This window comes from Amphiprion ocellaris, chromosome 6 (assembly GCF_022539595.1).
Source record: "Amphiprion ocellaris isolate individual 3 ecotype Okinawa chromosome 6, ASM2253959v1, whole genome shotgun sequence".
In the NCBI taxonomy this organism is placed as follows: domain Eukaryota; kingdom Metazoa; phylum Chordata; class Actinopteri; family Pomacentridae; genus Amphiprion; species Amphiprion ocellaris.
This window is the reverse complement of record NC_072771.1, coordinates 27,392,070-27,413,081: the sequence shown is the minus strand read 5'-3', so window position 1 is coordinate 27,413,081 and position 21,012 is coordinate 27,392,070. Positions and strand designations below refer to the sequence as shown.

General features: G+C 39.9%; 2 protein-coding genes across 4 annotated transcripts; both read right to left on the bottom strand.

Annotated features, from left to right (window-relative positions):
- Nucleotides 1–135: 135 nt before the first annotated feature.
- Nucleotides 136–8,943, bottom strand: gkap1 (G kinase anchoring protein 1). 3 transcript variants are annotated; one of them, XM_023268515.3, is made up of 12 exons: nt 8,791–8,943; nt 8,099–8,349; nt 6,433–6,591; nt 6,052–6,129; nt 5,281–5,416; nt 5,055–5,083; nt 4,331–4,492; nt 3,949–4,035; nt 1,679–1,742; nt 1,479–1,549; nt 1,299–1,376; nt 136–613 (listed from the first exon to the last, which is right to left on the bottom strand). In XM_023268515.3, exons 2-12 carry the CDS (start codon nt 8,345–8,347, stop codon nt 572–574), a joined length of 1,155 nt encoding a protein of 384 aa, XP_023124283.1. In that variant the 5' UTR covers nt 8,348–8,349; nt 8,791–8,943; the 3' UTR covers nt 136–571. The 3 variants fall into 3 exon arrangements, with proteins under 3 accessions (XP_023124283.1, XP_023124284.1, XP_054867764.1); XM_023268516.3 differs by having other exon boundaries at nt 5,290–5,416; XM_055011789.1 differs by having other exon boundaries at nt 8,763–8,863.
- Nucleotides 8,944–9,649: 706 nt separating this feature from the next.
- LOC111567409 (kinesin-like protein KIF27) lies at nt 9,650–20,512 on the bottom strand. Its single transcript, XM_023268511.3, has 15 exons — nt 19,848–20,512; nt 18,927–19,127; nt 16,878–17,884; nt 16,520–16,663; nt 16,209–16,373; nt 15,813–16,009; nt 14,561–14,682; nt 14,252–14,389; nt 13,483–13,700; nt 12,869–12,931; nt 12,613–12,783; nt 12,302–12,478; nt 11,936–12,163; nt 11,028–11,226; nt 9,650–10,883 (listed from the first exon to the last, which is right to left on the bottom strand). Exons 1-15 carry the CDS (start codon nt 20,143–20,145, stop codon nt 10,282–10,284), a joined length of 3,930 nt encoding a protein of 1,309 aa, XP_023124279.2. The 5' UTR covers nt 20,146–20,512; the 3' UTR covers nt 9,650–10,281.
- Nucleotides 20,513–21,012: the final 500 nt, after the last annotated feature.

Below are 21,012 nucleotides of genomic sequence, written 5' to 3'. Positions count from 1 at the left end.
GTGTGAGGCTGACTGATCCTTGGGTATTGAATAGTGTTCTATAAATGATTCTATAATAATGCTTGGGTCTGTGCAGCTATCTGCAATTTCATGCAAAATGTTTTTCTTGACATTCAAGACAACACACAAACACCATTTATTTCACTGAAAAAGTACTATATTTACTTAACAGTGATAAAGAAAAAACAAAAACATACATTTCATATCTGCCATATTCTCATCAGAGCATGTGGAAACATCAGACACACAGCCTTGAACAGTACTGAGATCCAGTAGCACTCTACTGCCTGCAGAGGGCAGCACAGAGAGCCAGGCCACCAGTACAACACAACCTTAAAATTTAGTCAATCATTTTTAAAAGCTTCTGAAAATCTTGTTCAGTTGTGTTATACATCGTGCCACACCAGGAGTGCATTCTGTGTGTGTGATTAGGGGGGCATGCATTAAAGGCTGACAGGAAGTCTGATCTAAAAAAATAAGGAAGGAGAACCCTGATTATGATCAGCTGTGGTTTTCTTCCTTTGCTCATTTATTTATTTTTTTCTTTTCAGGTATTTTCCTGCTGAAACCTTCATAGATCCGTCTCGGAGCCTTTCTTTCCCTTTTTGTTTCCCTGACAACCAGAAAAGGCCAGAAAAGAACACAATTATTTATGAGTACAGAAAGATTACACTGAAACACATGTTTTATAAACCTAATTCATGTTAGGTCAATTAAAAAATACATGAACAAAAACATTAATGCAGATATAGATTTCTGGGATTGTGCATTACAACTGAAACAAACACAGTGTTGATAGAAAGAAATCACAAAAATTAAGACAAATGATTAATTTCTTGTGGTGTTATAAAAGAGTAAAATGTATTCAAATGCTCTGAGCTGAACCTGAACTTACTTCTATCCCAACAGAGCTGGGTAAAGTTGTAAACTCAAATATACATTTACTACTGTACCTCTGTAATCCTGTGGCTTACTTAGACTGCAATTTTTCTCACCTCACCTGACCTGACTTACTAACTGCAGTTCCTGTGATCTATCGAGAGGTAAAGAAGCCAACATACATGAAAGTACACAAACCAATGAAATCCAACAAATACAAAGAAAATCTTAACCAAAAGAAGGGTCATGTCTTTTTACATAATACATGTAAAACAGCATTTCTACTACCCACAGATCAGCTCTGACAAGCATGATTTCATACACAGACAACACTAGAATATGAACCTACTTGTTTCTATGTAAACAAGGGAGTACACATGAAAGTAAATTAAAAAGTGAGTCACTGTTCGAATTCTTACCTGATGTTTTGGTTGTTCTGACTGAAGTCCTTTGACTTTAGACCTTTCCTGTTCAAGGGCACCGTGTAGTAATGTGACCTTAACAGAAATAAACATGCCTTATTCATGTGCACATACATAAAAGTAAAAACATCTAGCAACACTAATATTCCACTCTCTCAGTCTCTCACGGTTACATACTTGTGATGACAGTTCTTCTTTAATATGCAGTAGTTCTTCTACCTGTAGAAGGATTTCTGCTTTGTCCTTCACTGAAGGAGAGAGATGAGAAGCATCATAAAACATCAGACAGATCACATGAAATCTTCATCAGCAGAGGAAAGAAAAAAAAGGAAAGAAGGGGAAGGAATGAGGGGTATCAAATGTAATGCTGAACTCACTTTCTCCTTGTTGGAGCATTTTAAGCAGCTGCGCATTTCTTGCCTTCACCTCCTTGTATTTCACCTGCATATTGAAGAAGCAAGAAGAGGTTTTTGTTTGTGATGAGTTTAAAGCATTCTGCCATAACAGAGAGGCAAAAAAGAGTGTGAAAATTATGTGAAAACTACCTGGATATGTCGTATGGACATAGTCCCACAGCTTATAGTTCAATAGCTGAGCTGCAAAAAGGTTCCTTTACTTTAATGTGACCAGAGTGGCGGCATTTGTTGTGAATAAAAACTGCAAGGTATCCACCTTTTTCCTTGGATTTCTTCCTGTCTGCTCAAACCATCTGAAAGCAGGCATTGGTAACTATGTAATCCGGAGTAACTCTGTTGCTGTTTGTCAGTCAAACACATACCAGTAGATTCCATCTTATTGTTCAGTGTTCTCCAAATAGACATTACGATAGAACAGAGATGAGGTTTACATCTCCTCTTTTCCATCAGTCTTTGTTGTCTGAACCTAGACCTTTTGCATTATCTTTTGTTTCTTTCTTTGCATCTTCTGTATATCTTCCTCCTGATTACTGCAAGAATGTCTGTTGTTGTTTTATTGGTAACTATGTTGGCCAGTTTCATCATGAGCAGCTGGTCCCTGGAGCGAACAATCGGAGTGCATGGTGCAAAACCAGAACAAGAGTCTTCAACCAGGATGTCCAGTGATGAAACAAAAGTCACCAGCAACAATCCAAATTAGCATGACAAAAATTAAGTTAAAAACATTTGACACTGGAACTATTAGAATTTTGTCATAATTAACATTGAAATTCTTGAATTATGGCTAAAAACCTGCTTTGAGAGGTCAAAAGTTCCCTGAAAGTAGGAATGGGACGGATGTGTGGTCACTGTGATTTGATCTTTGACCACCAAAACATAATCAATTCATTCTTGAGTTCAAGTGAATGTTTATGCCAAATAAGAAGAAATTCCGTAGAGGTGCTCGAGAGTTACAGAGTTAATGGATGGATGGAAATACAGACACACACAGACAACCTGAAAACATAATGACTTAGCCTTGGATGTTGCTGGGACAGAGGCATACCAATGTGAAAATCTGAAAACAGGTGGGAGCAACTGTAACAGGCTGAACACACAGTTAGTGCATCTGGAGCCCACTGTGGTCAGCTGTTGTTGCACTTTAAGACTAAACAAATGATAAAATTAGATGAACAGAATGTGTAAATCAGACTTTAGAACAAACAATAAGATTGGAAGGCTGAACGTTTCAACTGAATTTATGCACACACTAAATAATCCTGTGGGAGACAGCGACCCAACAGAAGCCTATACAGCCTCTAAAAGGCGTGAAGACCAGAAGTTCATGCCTTCTCTTTGTCTGCACTCGTGAGTTGAAACCAAGGTCATGCTTGATACAATTACATCATATGCATTCTGATTGGGTCTTAAGACGATGGGTTGTAGCTTTCCAGAACGGAAGAGGGGTATGTAGAAGTTTGCATAGGTATATAAGATGATGCAACGCTTCGTATAGTCAGTGAAAATCTCAAGATTTTGTTCATGTTTGTGCTTACAACCTCTGTATTGAATAAACATTATTCACATCAGACTCTGAAAACTCTTTCTTGAGAACTTTTTAAAGACTCCAACTTCTGATCAAGAATTGATTTTTGATTATGTTTGACAAAGCTGCCTAATCATCACTGGCCCTTAGCAGGCAGACTGAGTCACAACATGACAGTTACAATTTAAAACTGCCCACAGCCTCTGTGATTTGAGTGAGTTAAATCTTAAGTCACTGTTCAAGTTTGATAAAGATGACAATAATAAACAGATGGTTAAGAAGGAATTTCCATTCTGCCACACATGGTCAGTGTACTCCACAAAAACACTGTTCAGCTGTCACTGGTTCATTCACTCTCACCACCTTATCTCCTTCCTTTCTTGCACATTTCTGTATTCTCGTCTTGTCTCTGTTGTCGTGATTGTTCTGGTGTTTTGTACTCCTCCTACACCTCCAAGAGTTTACTCAAGTGACTCAAAAAGAAAAAGTTACACTGCTCTGGTTAAATCCTCAGATTTAAGTCTTGTTGGGTTCTGCTTAAAAGTACAGTAGGATTTGCACGTTCAAGAAGTCTCAGTTACTTTTTGACTACTTTAACTTCTTGCTGAAATAAATGAGTCCAAATATGTAGCTAATACATAATATGAAATAAATAAACGTGAGTGATAGTAGTAGAAAGATTGGGAAGCTGTTTATAAAGGCTGACCTCCCACTGTGAGATGGTCTTCTTTAGCTTATCAATTTCCTGGTCTTTCTTCTCCAGCTCGTACTTCAGCTGCTCTGCTCGGGGGTCCTAACGGGAATAAAGAAGAATGACTTTACACTTCCCACTAATTCAACATAGTAATAAAACACAAACTTTGCTTAAGTGATGTTGTATTTACTCAATCACTGGAAACTGTGTGCATTGTGGGTTTAGAGAACAGATGCAATAGGCAGGAGGTGCAAAACGCCAAGATGATTACCACAAAAAAAAAAAAAAACTTTACCAAAAAGCTTGTGCGAGCTTTGTTCATTATATAATAAGCAAAACTGAATAAATACAGACATGTTTAGGAGCATTTTGTTGTACATTTCTGTTCACTCACAGGTTCATGCTCTGTGGAGGTGTTGACTTCTTGCCCCTGGCTGTTAGCATACTGCTCCCGTCTTTTCTCCCTCTGGATAATCCGACTGACATCATCTTCCAATTTGTTAAAAAAACGCTCCTCCTGTCCAGTCCCTGGCACTGGGTTAGCTGCTCTGCTGTCCTGGAAGGAAATTAGTCAGTGTGTTTCATTTGCAGTCTATTATAACATGCATGATATTCAGTTACAAATAAAACAAATAAAGAAATGTAAATACTGTTTACGTGTAAGGACTGTACAGTCGTGAATAATGAGTAACTAGAGAATAGATTGTGAAATTCTGTTTTAATAAATCATTAGCTAATCTTATAAATTTGCTGAAACAAATGACCTCCTTCTATTGTTCCTAATTAATGATGCATTCAATACTAATTATTTAATCCTGTATCTCTGTTTTCTCTCTGGTTTGCCAAGAAGGAATTTATTGTTTACCCAGAGAAAGTTAATATGCAACATTTGGTTTTGCTATTTCAGGGAGCACAAAAGCATAAACAATTCAGATTCATGAATTTGCCATTACCTAATGACTCACTATTATAGTTCTCCCAAACTGTCATTATCCACTGTGTATTTTTTGCTTATGATATATCCAGGAATTTCTCATGAACAATTATCAGGTTGTTACTGATGCATTCCTCAGTAACTACTCACATTCATATGCACTGTATTGTAATGACTTGCTCACCTCTTTTTCTTGTTTCCTATTTAAATGGTCTGCAAAGAGAAAATATTAAATGTTACAACTCAACCAAATTTGGAGAGAAAAATACATGAAATATAGTGAGGGTGTCTTTTCAGTTTCAAAAGAGTACAGTCACAGCTCCTGTTCTGGCAGCCTGCTGTGTGCTGGATTGCAGCACACAGGATCAGAGTTTCATTGATTTTGAAAATGATCAATGCGTTTCTCTCACCCGCACTACCTTCAGCCTGGAAGTCCTGCAGAGAAACTGTCTTTTTGTCTTTTGCCTGCTGATTTTTCTTTTTGTCCTTCTTCCCGCCGCCCTCTTTTCCTCCTCGCGACTTTGGTGAGGATGTGTTTGTGTTGCTCTGTTGAATGAAAGCAGATTATTTCGCCTTCACTCATAATTTAGGCTTTTAATTTTTATTAACAATTCATTATGTTACAATAATATTAATGACAATGAACATGTTTCAGATAAATCCAAAATTAAATTTCCATTTCAAAACAGTAAACTACTTTGTTCCTCTTTTCTGTTTTATTGAAATGCACAGAAGCTGACATAGAAAATCCAGGGGAAGCTGCAAATTAACAAAAGAATTTTGGCATGATGTATCCAATATCTATTTTGAATAAAATTTAATCATAAAATATATATATAGTATTACAATGCTATCCTATAATTTAAACATCTTTGCTTATCTGAATGTGTCATAGGTGTGTCAGAGGGCAACACAACTTGAATAAAACATAATAAAAATAAACAGCAGAAAGAGACAGGGTGCAGTATTGTCTTTTCTTCATGTAAAAAAAAAAAAGATTTAGTTAATACCATTATGATTTAATAATATTTGACACTTGGCAAAATGGTATAAGTGTTGCACTAAATTAAGAGATTTGTAAAAATGATGAATACCTACAAATCGTTGAACTCTGACAAATGTAATCCCAAATTTGACTTTTAAAAGGGTTATATCTGTGTGTGTTTGTGTGTGTAATGTACCTGTTTCTGTTGTTCATACTCCAGTTTACTTAGGATCAAGGCCTTTTCCAAGTCTGCTTCATATAGTTCTGTGGTTATCTGAGTAGTCAGAGAGAAAAAAGATGAGAAAATGCATTCACTTGAGAAACATGGCTGGTACTATCCGTAAGGTCAGCCATGACTCGCTTAAGATGCTGTGTAACAATATCCAGCTTCTAGTTCATACTGTTGCACACATGGAAGATGCCAGTCCAGACATTCATCTACTGTTGACCTCTGACCAGCTTGATTAAAGAGAGCTAGAAGCAAAGGAGCTTCCACAAGGGCACATCTGTGACACTATGATTATCAAACAAAACTCACTAGTAAACACATTTTTTGTGAAAAGTTGTTTTGTCTTACCTGCTCATCTCTCTGTTTCCACTGCTGCCACCCATCTGAAGGTATATTGTGGTCTCCTGACACAGGGCTGAGAAGTTCACTGGCGATTCCTGACAGTGTCATACAGGGTGGTGGGGCACAAGACTTCTGAGGAATCTTTTTGAAGGCCAGATTACGTAACTAATAAAGAGAGAGATAAAATTTGATCCAAACACTGACTTATTGTCATTATAATGAACACTATTTTACACTATTTTACCCTATTTCTAGCTGTAGAAACCATCACTGTGTGCATACACACACAGGCACACTGTGTGTGTGTGTGTGTGTGTGTGTGTGTGTGTGTGTGTGTGTGTGTATACATTTTACATGAGTGCATACCATTGATGATAACAATCCTTTCAAGGCTATAAATCGATGGTTAGAAAGAGCTTCAGCAGAAAGCAACTGGACTTCTCTTTTAGGTTCGGAAAGACATTTCACCTCTCATCCTAGAGGCTTCTTCAGTTGTAACTGACTGATGGGGAGTTTCAGATGTTTATATTCACCAGGACTCACAAGGTGTGAGTGATTGTGACACCAAGTGGCCCAACAGCAACGACAGCAATAACGGTGGTGGAGCTGCCAGTTTACACAACAAAAGATATGAATCTGCCGTGCCAGGAGTAACTCATGATGTTAATGATGGTGAAACTTTCTGGGGAGAGATCTTAGCACTGTGTTGTAGATGCTTGATAAGTGGTGGCTCCCTATCTCTTTAGAGCTGGCTGTTTCAGTTTGGCACAGATGGCTTTCTGCAGTCCTCTCTCAAACCATTCTCTGTCCTAAAAGTGTACTTTGCTGTCCTCAAATGAGTGTCCCTTATCCTTCACATGCAGGTGGACTGCTGAGTCTTGTCCTGATGAGATAGCTTTGCTCCGTTGAATCATGCACTGGTGGAGCTGTTGTTTAGTTTCTCCTATGTACAAGTCTGTGCACTTCTCCCTGCATCAGACTGCATATACAATGTTGCCCCATTGGTGTGTTGGGGTTTTATCCCTGAGGAGTGCTGCTGGGTCTGAAGTGCAATGGCACATTGTGTTTGGAGAAAACCCTTCTGAATTTCTTGGACACCAGCAACATGTGGAATGACAATGTTGCTCCTCTCGTTTTTTCTCTTGGAATAGAGGTGAAACATTTTCAAGAACCTAAAAGAGAAGTCCAGTTGCTTTCTAATGAAACTCCTGGAATCACCACAACATAGACATATGTTCACTAGCTTACATTTCTAATAGTTTGAAATGTTTTAATTAGCGTGGTCGTGTGTGTGTGTGTGGTGGCTGTTTAGAGAGCGTTGTTCGTTGTTGAGATCTAGTGTGTCGTGTTCGCTCTCAGGGCTCTATTGCAAAAGTGATACTGATTCCAATGATATTTCCTGAATAATAAAAATCTTTACAAGCTAATTCTTCCCATTTTTACAACTGCTCTGATTTATTATTTCCTCTTTAACAACGAGTAAAAAAAATTAAACAACAGTATATGCTCCTATGTGTGTGCCTGACACCGCTCTCTGCAGTTTCACTTCAGGTGAAGTGAAATTGTGGTGGAGCACATTACTGTGATAAAACGAAAGCCATGACTGCAGCGCAATAACACAGACAGTAGAAAGTAATAGGTCACGTATAGGATCTATTCCACAGACACTTACTTCATTTGCCTCACTCTGCTGCTGTTCCTTCTTCTTCTTTTTCTTGTCTTTTTTCTTGTCGTTGCCCTGAGCAGCTTTGCCCCCGGCTGCTCCCGATTTTCCTTGTCGTGGCTTCCCAGAGGAGTCCCGTCCGTTTTTGGTGGCAGTCTTCCCCGGCTCGGAGGTGTCAGAGTCCGAATCTGAGTCTATCTGGAGCAGAGCAAAGCGGGAGGCGGTAGTAGGGACGGTGATCATTGCAGACGATGCCATCACTAAAGGGAAAACCAAGCGATCAAAATATAAAGAAAATGACAATATAGTTAGGACAACTCCAGAGAGGTGATACAAAGACTTAGCTTTTAGTTGCAACCTCTTTCCACATAGTATCACCAACGTATCTCGTACAACAGCTGTATTTAAAGCTGCAGATTGTACCGTCAGTGTGTTTTATCGAAACAGACAGCAGTGCAGATAAATGTAAAGCGATCTTAAGTGCGCCGTTATGAGCAGCAGCTAGGTTAGCATCACATAGCAGCAACGTCACCTAGCTAACTGCACAACGGTTAGCCGGTTTTGTTAGCTTCTAAACAAGTGCAAAAGTAGTGACACATACGAGTCTACAACCCATTAACGAACTTTTGTTTTCAATACATTCACAGACTTGTGCCGAAGAGGCACTACTCACAAGAAAAGTTGTAAAAGAGTACTTTCACCTGTTCCTGAAGGTGCAGTCGGTTACCGTTCGTTTGCTACCAGCGATTGTCTGACCGAGTACAGTAGCCCTGCGGTGCCAAAAAGGATGAGACTGGGTTCCTGATCGGCGATATATTTAAAGCACCCTCTCTCTTAAGACTGAAGCTCGCTCTGTCTGTGTTTATAGCTTATCCGAAATGTTTTGTGTATATTATATAATAGACGTTCATTGTACTTGAACTGTTTTCTAATAGGATCCACAATTTTAGGGTGGAAAAACCAGGCTTTATTTAGTTGTCATGGTGATGTCTTAGTTGTCATGACTTCTGTCTTGACCATAAGGTCTTAATCACCATGGCAACCGAGCAAACTCCATCCACTGAAAAAGACTGTTATACGGTTGAAAATTCGGGAAAAGCTAGTTAATCGCCCTTAAGTTAATATTATATCTAATAATAAATTATATTAATATGTTAGATATTGCACACCATTTTACATTTATAGAATAGATAATAAATTGTTTGATTTTAATCTAATTATTTAAGCATTAAATAAGCACATTCATCTTATTCTCCTTGGTAACTATTGCACGAAATGTTGTAGATAAAATTTAACCTTAACCCTGATTATTAGCATCCACCTGATCCTACGCAAACCGACATATGGACGCTAAAATATATTTTGAGTCGAGCCAGTTAAGGAAAGTCAGCATCAAATGTCACTGTTCAATTTCAGTTTGATAATAAATGTCCAAAAGCTTTAAGCCACTTGTCGTATTGTTTACCTAAATTACAACATTTAATACACTCACCCTAAAACCATGGCTTCATTAATTAGTTGGAGGTGAAAAGATTGAGAATGATCTCAAAACAGTGAGATATGAAAACCAGGTACTTTAATACATTTACATTTTATTAGGAACCACATATTTTTAAAAAAAAAACGATTTACACTGCAATCAACATAAAACCAACAGTCTAAAGTGCACACAAAGTTTGTATCAAAATCTCAATGCATAGAAAATAACCAAGCTTTATGTTACTGTCATCATGCAGAAAACTACACTAGATTTAGTGGTCAATTTAAGTACTCAACAGTGCTGAAAATGAAGGAAAAAAGACAAAGCACTTTTTGAATACATTTAACAGCAGGATTATGAACACTCCTATAACTTTTATTTTCTGACCCTATAGTGTTTGTAAAAGGGGGTGAATCTATTTATTGGATGTAAATGGTGATGACATAAGGTGATCTACTGTATTATTATTATCAGAAAAGCGCTGATCCTTGCATCAAATACCCCATTCTCACAAAATGTACATAAGGTTCTAAGTAATGTATACAATATATTTATGTCAGGATGATTTAAGATATTGTGAATATATGTTTAGAAATTAGTCTTATGTCTTTTTCTAGGAAAAGAGCTTGAAGATTCCCAAATAAGGCAAGGGGGAAAAGTAAGTACTATCATCTATGTAAAGCCACAGAACAGATCCACAAATGACGCAACATTATCTGTCAGTGTTCCTGGACACTTCAATGGAGTCCTCTAATATTGACTCTGTGCTGTTATCCACAGCAGACTGTCGCCTCCTTGTGGCAGAACCAGAGATGTGCAGGTCAGGTGCAGAGATCTGTCTCATCTCACTGGGAGACACACGCACTGGAATCACTTCTAAACTTCTACCAGACTGACCTCTTACACTCCTCATCTGGGACTGTGTGTGCATCTGGCTGGATTCTGGCATTTTTGTCTTTTTGAGAGCTTGGCAACCAGAGGGTGAAGATGGACACTGAATATGGTGTGAATTTCTGTTTGTATAAGAATCACTGTGTGCCTTTTTGTCTGTTTGGTCAGCATGAATTTTAGTGTATGTCAGCGCAATATGTGTACTCATCTGTACCTCCTGAGGATGAACCTGGGGTTCACTATAGTGTACTTGTTTGTGCTCCTGCATGTGCGAGCGATGATCATCAGGCTGCAGGGCTTCACCGAGAAGCTCCTTAAGTTTCTTTTTGAGCTGGCGACTGGTGCTTTTGTAGAAAAACAGCTCTTTCTCCAGATGCTGCAGTCGGCCTTGTACAGCCTTCTGTTCCTCTGTTGAAACACCCTCTAACCACACACATACACAAGCACACAGGGAGACAAAAGCATGTGAAAGCAATATTTAGGTAGCAATTTCTGTACTAATTGAGAGGCACAAGACAAAATAGTTCACGTTTTGATCATTTGTCCAAGTTGACCCAATTTCTCCACCTTTAAGTTTCTGTAGTAGTAGCTGAATGTCGTTTTGGTGATCTTGGTGTTGCTGGGTGAGCCTTCGGTCTGCATTCAGGACCAGATGCTGCATGGCCGCTTCCATTTCCCTTAACACTACCTCTTGCTCACCAGCCTGAAGCTCCAGCTCTTGGCAACGCAAACGTAAATGGTGCTCTGTCTCTCGAAGGCAAACAACCTGGAGAGGATCAAAAAGGTGGTAAAATAGTATTTTAAAAAACCCACATATTATTGCAATCTATAATTGCAAAGATAATATCTGAGTCTGCTCCCTTTATTTATTTTTACACCTACAGAGAAAATGACGGAGTAAAAGATGTGAGAGAAGCTTTATCATGGTGAAATAGTATAACATGCTGCAAATGAGCCATATCTTGAAACTGAAATTGTTTAGAATGGTGATAAGATGCATCATTAGCAAAGATGAAAGGTACCGGAAGGAACCATGAAGGGAGCAGAAGGAAGGAGGGGGTATGATTTAATTAGCACTAAAGAAATGGTGCAGCTGCATTTCTGACTAGCAGAAGCACTTTGCCTGGAGAGAGAAACTAAAGATGGTAAATAAACGAAGAAGAGAAAAGGAGTGAGATAAATCTGGATCTGAAACAGAAAGTGAAGGAGACGGCATTCAGTTTCCGTTTGACATGGTAAAATCCATTTTTACAATTGAATGAATGTGTTTTTAGCAAAGAGCAGCCACCAGAAGGCGCTCTTGGATTTTTCTAGCGAATACGAAATAATGGAAGAGGAAAAGGAAAACAGAGTAGACGGAGTGACGATAGCCAGACAGTATACAGGCCCTAGTAAAGAGCTAGAATGGAAACATGTGCATTTCAGAGTAGAGCTGACTGTTGCACATAGCCATATGTTCATGTGCTTTATCTTGCCTTGTTGAAATATTTGACGAGTAGCTCCGAGGCCTCAGGTAGTGAGAGCCCCTTCAGCTTCCTGAAGACATCACAGAGTTGGGCGGGTTCAGTGCTTTGTGACTGATTCAATGAGAACTCAGAGACTAACAACTGCTGCTGTTTGTCCTGGATGGAGTGGTTTTTAAACTCCAGAGCCGCATCCAGAGCTTCAATAGCTTCCTCCAGTTGAAGAAGGGAATGCTCCTCCTACATGACGACACATAAATCAAAGTCCCCAAAAAGAAATATATAATGGAATAAGGTCTACTAAAAGTGTAGTTTACCAAAATTTGTACAAGAAATACATCATGTACTTCATACACACAATTTTCCCTTTTTTCTGACCTCCTCAGTGAGCACTCTGTTGTCCTTCAGCTGGGCATCCAGAGTGTCTCTTCTTTTTTGAAGCATGTCTTTCTCTTTCTGCAGTTCATCTACAGTAACTCCTCCAGCCTTCCTTTTCAGCTGCTCCTCCAGAGACTCTAACTGCATTGACACATGCAGCAGGTCCTGATTCAGAGCCTGAAAAGTAAGTGATAAAAAAAACCTCATAATTCCAGTTTCAATAACATTTGTTAATTGTAATCTATACATAGCACAAATAAAGAGACTTGTCACAATGTTGAATTTAACTTATGATAAAAACACAGGCTGACCTGACTGGAGTGTAGCATCTTGATCTCTAGTTTGTTTTTCTGCTGCAGACAGGCCTCCCTCTGCAGCAGCACCTCCTCTCTCCTCCTCAGCTCCTCCTCCAGCTCCTGTAGCTCTGCTCTCTTCTGAATAACCTGCTCCTCCTCCTGTTCCAGCCAACTGCTATGACACGGCTGCAGTGAGGACAGAAAAACACTGTCAAAATGACAGACCAGCTTTTTAAGAATTTAGTGTCTGTATTTAACAAGGATACTTTACCTTTCCCTTTGTCTCTTTCAAATGATAGTGTTTACACGCAGTTGAATCTTCTGCACTTTGCTCCTGTAAACAAAAATATAAATCATGATTACCCAAAAATTAAATGATACATGCTGAGAGCTAACTGTTACATTTTCGTGGTTCTACATTTGTTAAAGACTTAGATGACATTTGGATGATATCCATAATTAAGAGAACTTCCACCAAGGTTCAGTTAGAACCTACATTTGTCCAATTGTCAAATTAGACACAACAAAATCAGGTTCATATTTAAACTTCAGTTAAACCAAATTAAAAATAGGTACAAAGATCACAGACCAAAAGTACCACCTGAGCAGAGCCATCAACACTTTTTTTTTTACGCAGGGCAAATATCTTTTAGCTTCCTGACTTAACTGACAGTGAGATAAAAAAAAACCCAAAAATGAATGCATATCCAAGTGATCATAAATACACCTGTATGAACACTTTTTACTTGGAATTTAACCAATTTTATTACCTGGACTTCAAAAACTGAACTGAAGTTTCACATGTTCATATTTTTTTCTTTTTCACTGATCAGAAAATAAGTTTGACGTTGCTCAGTTTATTTTTTAAAAATCTGCATAACTAACCGCAGTTTGGTGGAGTTCTTTGTTGTTCTCACTGGTCTGTCTCTGCTGCTTAAGGCTGGTCTGAAGCTGTGCTCTCTGCAGTCTCATGTGCTGCAGGCTGTGGTACATCTCTGCTCGGACCTGCTGGCTCTGCATGGAAAGTCTTGCCAACACACTGGGCTGTCTGCCATCACCACCACTGTGTCTGACACGTCTGTCCACTGCTTGAGTTTCCTTCTCTGTCAGACAAAAGCATTCATTTAGAGATGCAAATATTGTTCAGAATTGGAAATAAGACTGGAATGCATTGCCAAAGTTTGTAAACTGTCATGTAATGATTTATTGGCTTTGTACAGTTGCTGCCCAGGAGTTCAGTACAAAGGCCAAAATGATTTAAGGCAAATAAGAATTAATCTGCCAGTAGGAAACAGTGCAGGATTCTGAAAGTTCACATGTGTATTTTCTGCCTTTTTGGTCCTTTACTGAAACCTTGCATGGATAAAGCCTTATTTTCACAGCTGAAAATGCTTGACTTCTTCCATACTTTAACTTTAAGTGTTCCCTGGCTCTAGAAAATCTAAAATTAAAAACAAATATCTAATATGATTGGTAGACTATCACCATAGCTATCTTGTCTTTTATCTCCTAATGAAGCCTGTGAAAGAAGCAGGAACTTCATATCAGTTGTGCAGGAATGTTTGGACCAACCTGGTACACAAACAAATCCAAAGCAAAAGACTTCCATTGTCAGTATAACCAGGAAAGACAGTATGTAATTATGTAAACACACCAGTTTTGTTGAGCTCTTTGATGAGCTCCTCCTTCATGCGCATGTTGACTGACAGATCTTGGATTCTTCTCTCTGTGACACTGGCTCTTACTCTCGCCTTCCTGATATGGCTTTGCTTGAGCTGGTTTTCCTTGACGTCTGAGAAGAAATAACTCATGACAGTAAGTTAAGCAAACAATCTCTGGATATAAAATATCTCTTTTGAATATCAGAGAAGAGACCTGAGACAGGAACGCATGCGTTAGTCAATACAAAAGGACAGAAAGATGAGTGAATGCAAAGAAACAGGTAAGAACATGTAAAGGCTACCTGTGACTGGGGGATGCTGCTGCACTGCTGGATTTTCATCACATGTTGGATCCAGTTCAATGTTTTTCTCTTTCAGAGCTGATTTCTTGTGTCGGCTGGTCCATGTTCGATTTAAAGAACGTCTGGAATAATGTCACAACATTCAATTAGTCAGATCATTTTGAACGAACTTGCTGCAGTTAAAAATAAAAAGATTTTCTGAATGAAAGATGGCTGATATGTGAGACTTAAATCACGCACAACACGCCTACAGTACATTTGGAACCAAGGATATATTAAAAGTTAAAATTGCTAAACCCTATCAGTGTATATTAGAGACTGGAATCTCACGTCAGCTCCTCTCATTCTCCTCAAAAGCAGTGTGCCCCCTGCCATGTGTCCATATTCAGCCCCCAGAGATCTCCTATATGCCCAGGAGGCAGCAGGGAACACCAATTATTTTTTGACAGGTCTGAGGTGGTGCAGTGGAGCACAGATATCAGTGTGGCTATTTTGAAACAGTACTTTGTGACACCATGGTTGTGCCATATGTAACACTAAAAACATTCAAAACTTCTGCTTTCCTCACCTGTATATGAGTACATTCCTTGCATGATATATGCCATGTGTAATTCATTGCAGTTTTATTCAGAAATAAAGTTAGGAGCTGTCAAAGGAACCATTACTGTTAATATTATTACCATTATTGGACAAATTCACACAATGAAAAATGTATTTTTGCTGCAATTTAAATGTTTCTATCAGCCGAAGCTTATACAAAACAGATGAAAGTGAAAAGCTGAGCATTCACGATATGTGTGATTTGTGAGAGATCTACTTGTGCGCACCAGCTAAAGTGACAAGTGCTTTGTTGTCTGGACAAGCAGGTTGCAGGGAGCACAGAATGCAGTCAGCCCTGACACCAAAATTGTAGCGTGTCACTGAATTTCCAGCTACACACCCGTCTGCTGAGCCTCTCTACCCATGTTGGTGCATGGAACATCAGTGCTGTGCAAAGTGTGACGAGGACATGAGGAATAAATATTCCCACATCTGAAGGAAATGGCAGTTTGCCTCTACAAAGCCAATCATGGCACTAGAAATTCTGAATAAAGTTTACATTTCAGCTAATCTAATTAATAACTGAATGACTGCTGTGCTGTGAACATTTTTGTTGCAGCGCATTAACTGAAACTGTGGTAGTTGTAATTGATATAATGAAAATGGTAATGCAAAGAAAGAATCATTTGACTTGCAATATACAGGCTCTCACCTAAACCCCATTCTGTCCATAAAAAATCCATTCTCGTCGTCCTTCTCTAGACCCACGTCTTTGCTCTCCGCATGTTGTTTCATGAACGGACAGTACACTTCATCCTTTTCTTCGATCTCAGCCAGCAGGAGATGACCCCGCATCTTAAACGCTGCCATCACTCTTTCCAGTGAATAGGCTGGTGGACTGGAGTGAATCTACAAACACACAGTCATTAGGACAAATGTATGCACAGCCTTGGACAGCAATGTGTGAATGCACATATAAATTAATCTAGCAACATTGCTCAGTACTTAAGACAATCAAAGACACAAACAAAACTCATGTGAAGCTGGCACAACAGACCAGCAACTGCACACACACAAAAACACACACACAACAAAACAGTGCCACTACCTTCCTGGGAGGCCTGCGCACACAGCTGTCTCTGATCAGAGGAACACTGTGGGGTCTCCCAGAAACCCTTGCTTCTGCTGTTGCCCCTGAGGTTGTCCCCTGAAAGGTCATGAGGTCACTGCGAAGGCGATCAATCAGAATCTGTTGGTTGACCAGTTGCTCCGTCTGAACATTCGCAGACACACAGCCACGTATTTAAACAACACAGGAAACTGAAGCAGCTAGGCTGTTGATTTCTGGGACAGTTTTAAAGTTTTACTGGCAGATAAAATGCATATTACAAATACTGCAACAACTCTTTTTCTCCTCACTAGTATACGAGTTTGCTCCTTTTGTTCCTCTGAGGCTATGAGGTGGGAATTTCTCTCTTGAAGAAGTTTCTCAACTTCTGTCTGTACCCGTCTCAGTTCTGCATCATTCTGCTCCAAAAGCTGCTCTTCTATGTGGAGGGCTTTCTACAGATACAAGAGAAAATGAATTAGATGGGAAAGATAGAAAATAGTCAAGCTTGTTTGTCTATGTAACGTCATGCAGTGCATATATTGCTGTTGTTTACATGATTTTAGGCTCTTGAGGGGATAAAAGATGGCGCAGAAGAAATTTTGACTTGAAAAGCTAATATCTGAGACCTTTAAAGGCAATATTCCTTTGGCAGCTTTGGATCATTACCTGGCATTTGTTGAGTTCTTCTCTGAGTTTTAATATGGTAACTTGGTCAGGTTGGTCTCCATCCCTCTTTGAAGAGTCCCTATCACCAGTTTGATGTGAGTGCTTGACAGCTGACAGTCTCTCCTGCCATTTTTGCAGACGCTGCTTGCAAGAAAGACTTAAAGAAGGGCCAGAGATTTCTGCAAGCAAAGCTGCAGCTTCCTCTGCCAAGACGCGATACTGTGACAGCTCCTCTTGGTTCGCCTTCTTATCTGGTTCACATACCCTGATCTGACTGGACTGTTTGAAGCTGTCCCCCTCCTCACCTTTTCCCCATGTCTGTTCTTTTTCCATCTCAATCTCTCGCTCCTTCTCTTTCAGCAGCTCTCTCAGTGTCTGTACTTCGTATTCCAGCTCCCCTAGTCGAGCCTCACCAGGGTGCCAGGCTGCAGGACATGATTTAACCTCTGTTTGAGCAGATGTTGCTCCTGGACTGTTTCGAATGTGACGAGCCTTGGATGCAAACTGCAGGACACTCAGAGTCTCAGCTACAAAGTGGTGGGAGGGGCTTACACATGCCACCATCAGCGTGTGGGCGGTGCCACCCAATGAATCACGAAGGAGGCGTGTGATCTTGGCAGCACGGTATGGTATATGTGCACTGCTGCAGCTGCCACCACGCCGATTTCGACTGTGGTCAGAGAGGGCACGGATAACGTTGCCCAGAGCAAGCAGGCCTGTGTTGATATGAGAAGACTCTTTGAGTCGTGTCCCAGTGTTTCCAGTCTTACCAGCTCGTTCTGAGCCTGCCAGGTCAACCAGACAGAGTTTGGAGAGGCGGACAGACTTTAAGGAGGAGTTGTTGCTCTGGCTACACATGATGACCTGAATGGTGAGGATGGCATGAGAGCGACTGGAGTGCTCGTTCATTCCTGTGGTGCCGGTTTGGCGCAGGGCATTTCCCATCTCTACTACACTGAGCAGCTCCTCTGCTGAGGTGACGATCACCTCTTTGGCTCCAACCACCACTGAAAGCACACACAAAACCACATAATGATGCTTTTTGTTCTAAGAATTTAAAATATTTGCCATTCCATATTCAATACAGTGTATAATGTCATCATTTCATTATGTGACTTCCTTATCCTCTATGGAATAATGTCTCTCATTCATTAAATGAGGCTTCCAACAATGTTACACCTCTAAAGCAATTGACTAAACACAGCAATTACCATACAATCTGTGATTCTGACTGATTCCACATCATGTCTTTTGCAGCACTAGTAATTTCACCAGTGTTATTGTCTCTCCAGCTTGAAAAAAACCCAAAAAACAATCTAGAACAGAAAGCCTGAGTTACACAATCAGGTTTTGGAGTTTAAAAGCCATGGGCATTAATGATGTCAGAAGGGTCTATCAAAGAGACACTGTTGAGGTGCATGATGGGAAGTCCCCCAAATTTATGAATGCACTACTGATTTGCTAAAGTACAGTTTGAAGAAAATACTACATTATATCACTCAGAAAGGAATACTAGTGACATTAAAGTACAACTTTGTGACATTGACTGTAGGCTGCACAGGCAATAGGGATGAACAATATGCAAAAAATATTATACTGCGATTATTTTCACAGATACTGCAAATGAGTCTTGATTTTAGTTGAAATGGCTATTTTCTATTTCTTTTTCAATGAAGACAAAAAACCTAACAGCTTTGCAGTGGTCTGCACCAAATAAGTATTCTCCCTTACGTCTGGAGAACGCAATATGAAGTTTGGGACATCATTATGGCACCACAATGCTTAATTTATAATGGTATTTTGTGACACATTTTAGCTTTACCAAAAAAACATTTAAGCCCCCGTGTTTTGAAAATTGCACTTGGCCATAGAGTGATTTTGCTAATATTTTGAGTAAGTGTTCAGCTCTAACAGGTACAGGCATTCTGTTTAGCATCTAAATGTATATCGTATGCCTTTTTAATAAATTCTATGAGCTCATTCCATCATGTGGACTCAGATTTATGTAGAAAACAAACATATTTCGTCACATGTGCATGACCGTCTTACCTGTGTTTCCCCTCTCATCGTCTCTGATATGAAGTTCTTTGTGAATGGTGTGGGGCTCCAACAGGTCTCGTAGATCTTCTTTGTACAGCTCCATATATGAGGCCCGCACTGTGGCCTCCACACCATCACTGTTCAATGTCTTCTTCCCCAGAAGCAAGAACACATCCTGGGCCACACGGTCGATAATTCCTCCCTCTTCATCTGGGAAAGGGTTTTGAAGGAAAAGACACATAGCTATGAAATATATGTTGCAAAGAGAGTGAAACATAAAATGTCTGTGTAGATTCTCAGTCATCCAGGTCATGGTAATCCTAAGAGCTTCCGGAGAAATCAAACAGGCTTCTCTTTTTGGTTCTTGAAGACGTTTCACCTTTCATCCAAGAGAGAACTGATGAAGCGTCCTGGATGAGAGGTGAAAGGTCTTCAAGAACCTAAAAGAGAAGTCCGGTTGATGTCTGCTGAAGTTGATAGAGTGAAGCGTAAGATGCACTTTTGGTCACATGCCTGGTACCTGTGTAGTATAACAATGAGGCAACAGCAAGCTACTGACTAGGTAAACCATTTAAGAGCTTTAATTTTGAGATCTATGTCTTAATTACTGCAAACAAAACTCTCAAAACCATGTCATGTACACATTCTTCTGTTCCATCAGTGGAAATGTTTGGGTGCCAAATTAAAAGACACAATAAAATATGTAAGCCTGAAAAGCTGAATTGAAACATACAATAAAGACGTCACAATAATCCTATTAAAAAAAAAAAAATAAATAATAATAATAATAATAATAATAATAACAAAGACTCCATTTGAGTCAGAACTGCAGCTCTCTTATGTAACTTCCCCAAATACTTCACCTAATGAGGTAGTCTGCTCTACGACAACTTCCCTCGTGGTTCTTTCTACTTGAATCCCACAACTTACCTTGATTCCCTCCTCCGAGTGTGTACGTCTTGCCCGACCCTGTCTGTCCGTAGCAAAATACGGTAGCATTGTATCCGTCCAGCAGCGACTCCACCAGTGGCTGAACGCAGGACTCGTACACCTGATCCTGGCTGGCTGTCGGTCCGAACGCGTGGTCAAAGCAGAAGAGTCGGTCCGAGCCAAGCATCACCTGTGCGGTACTCGGAACCACTCGTACGCACACCTGGTGGTGGCGAAGGACTTCTTTAGGGAGCAGCGGCCGGATACGGACCGCAACCCGGACACACTCCTCGCTCATACCGGTAAGTTACACAAACGTACTAGTAATGGAGGTTAATTTTGCTTTCCTCATGTCCCAAGATGAGTTGCGGCGAAACTATTAATTTAGAGTCTTAAAGTTTCCCATTCCGAAATTACCACGACCCAATAAGCTAACATGTATTAAACAGACCGTCTAATGTCGGCTGTGTGTGTTTATCTACCGTCCTTGTCATTTGTCGTGTTCTTTTTTGTTAACTTCGTCCCATCTCATTTGTTGTCGCTTCTCGGTTGCCCAGGAAACCGCCGCAGCAGTCGACGAAACAGGAAGAGAGACGTTCAAGAGCTTCCATGACAGTCGGACAGAGCGGACGTGACTGCAACAGCGCCATCTTCTGAGTAATCTGTTCCGCCTTCAATGCTTTTTATCACCTTTCTATAAAAAAACATTCACCTGCCTTGGAAGTTGTCCTCTTTAATTGCATTTCAACATTGAACCATAGTCAGTTTAATTTTTTGACAAAAATTTACAAAATACTTCAAAATAGGTTGCTTTCCCCCAAAGTACCAAAATAAAATAAAAATAATAATAAAAAAACATAAACTTGCACAAGTGTTTCTGGATTTCAAATCAGTATTTAGTAGATGCCCCTTCGGTTGCAATCACCACACTGAGTCTGTGTTGGTAGGTTAAAACTGGTTGCACACATCTGGGCATCGTAGTTTTATCAAATCAAGCATGATGGTCTAGGGCTATTTTGCTGGATACTTGGTCGGTGACTTGTACAGAGTGAGAGGTAGCCTGAACCAAAACAGCTACCACAGCATTCTGCAGTGCCATGCAGTACCCTCTGGTATGGTCCTAGTTGGTCAGTCATCCTACAGCTACACCTACTATGCCAGAACT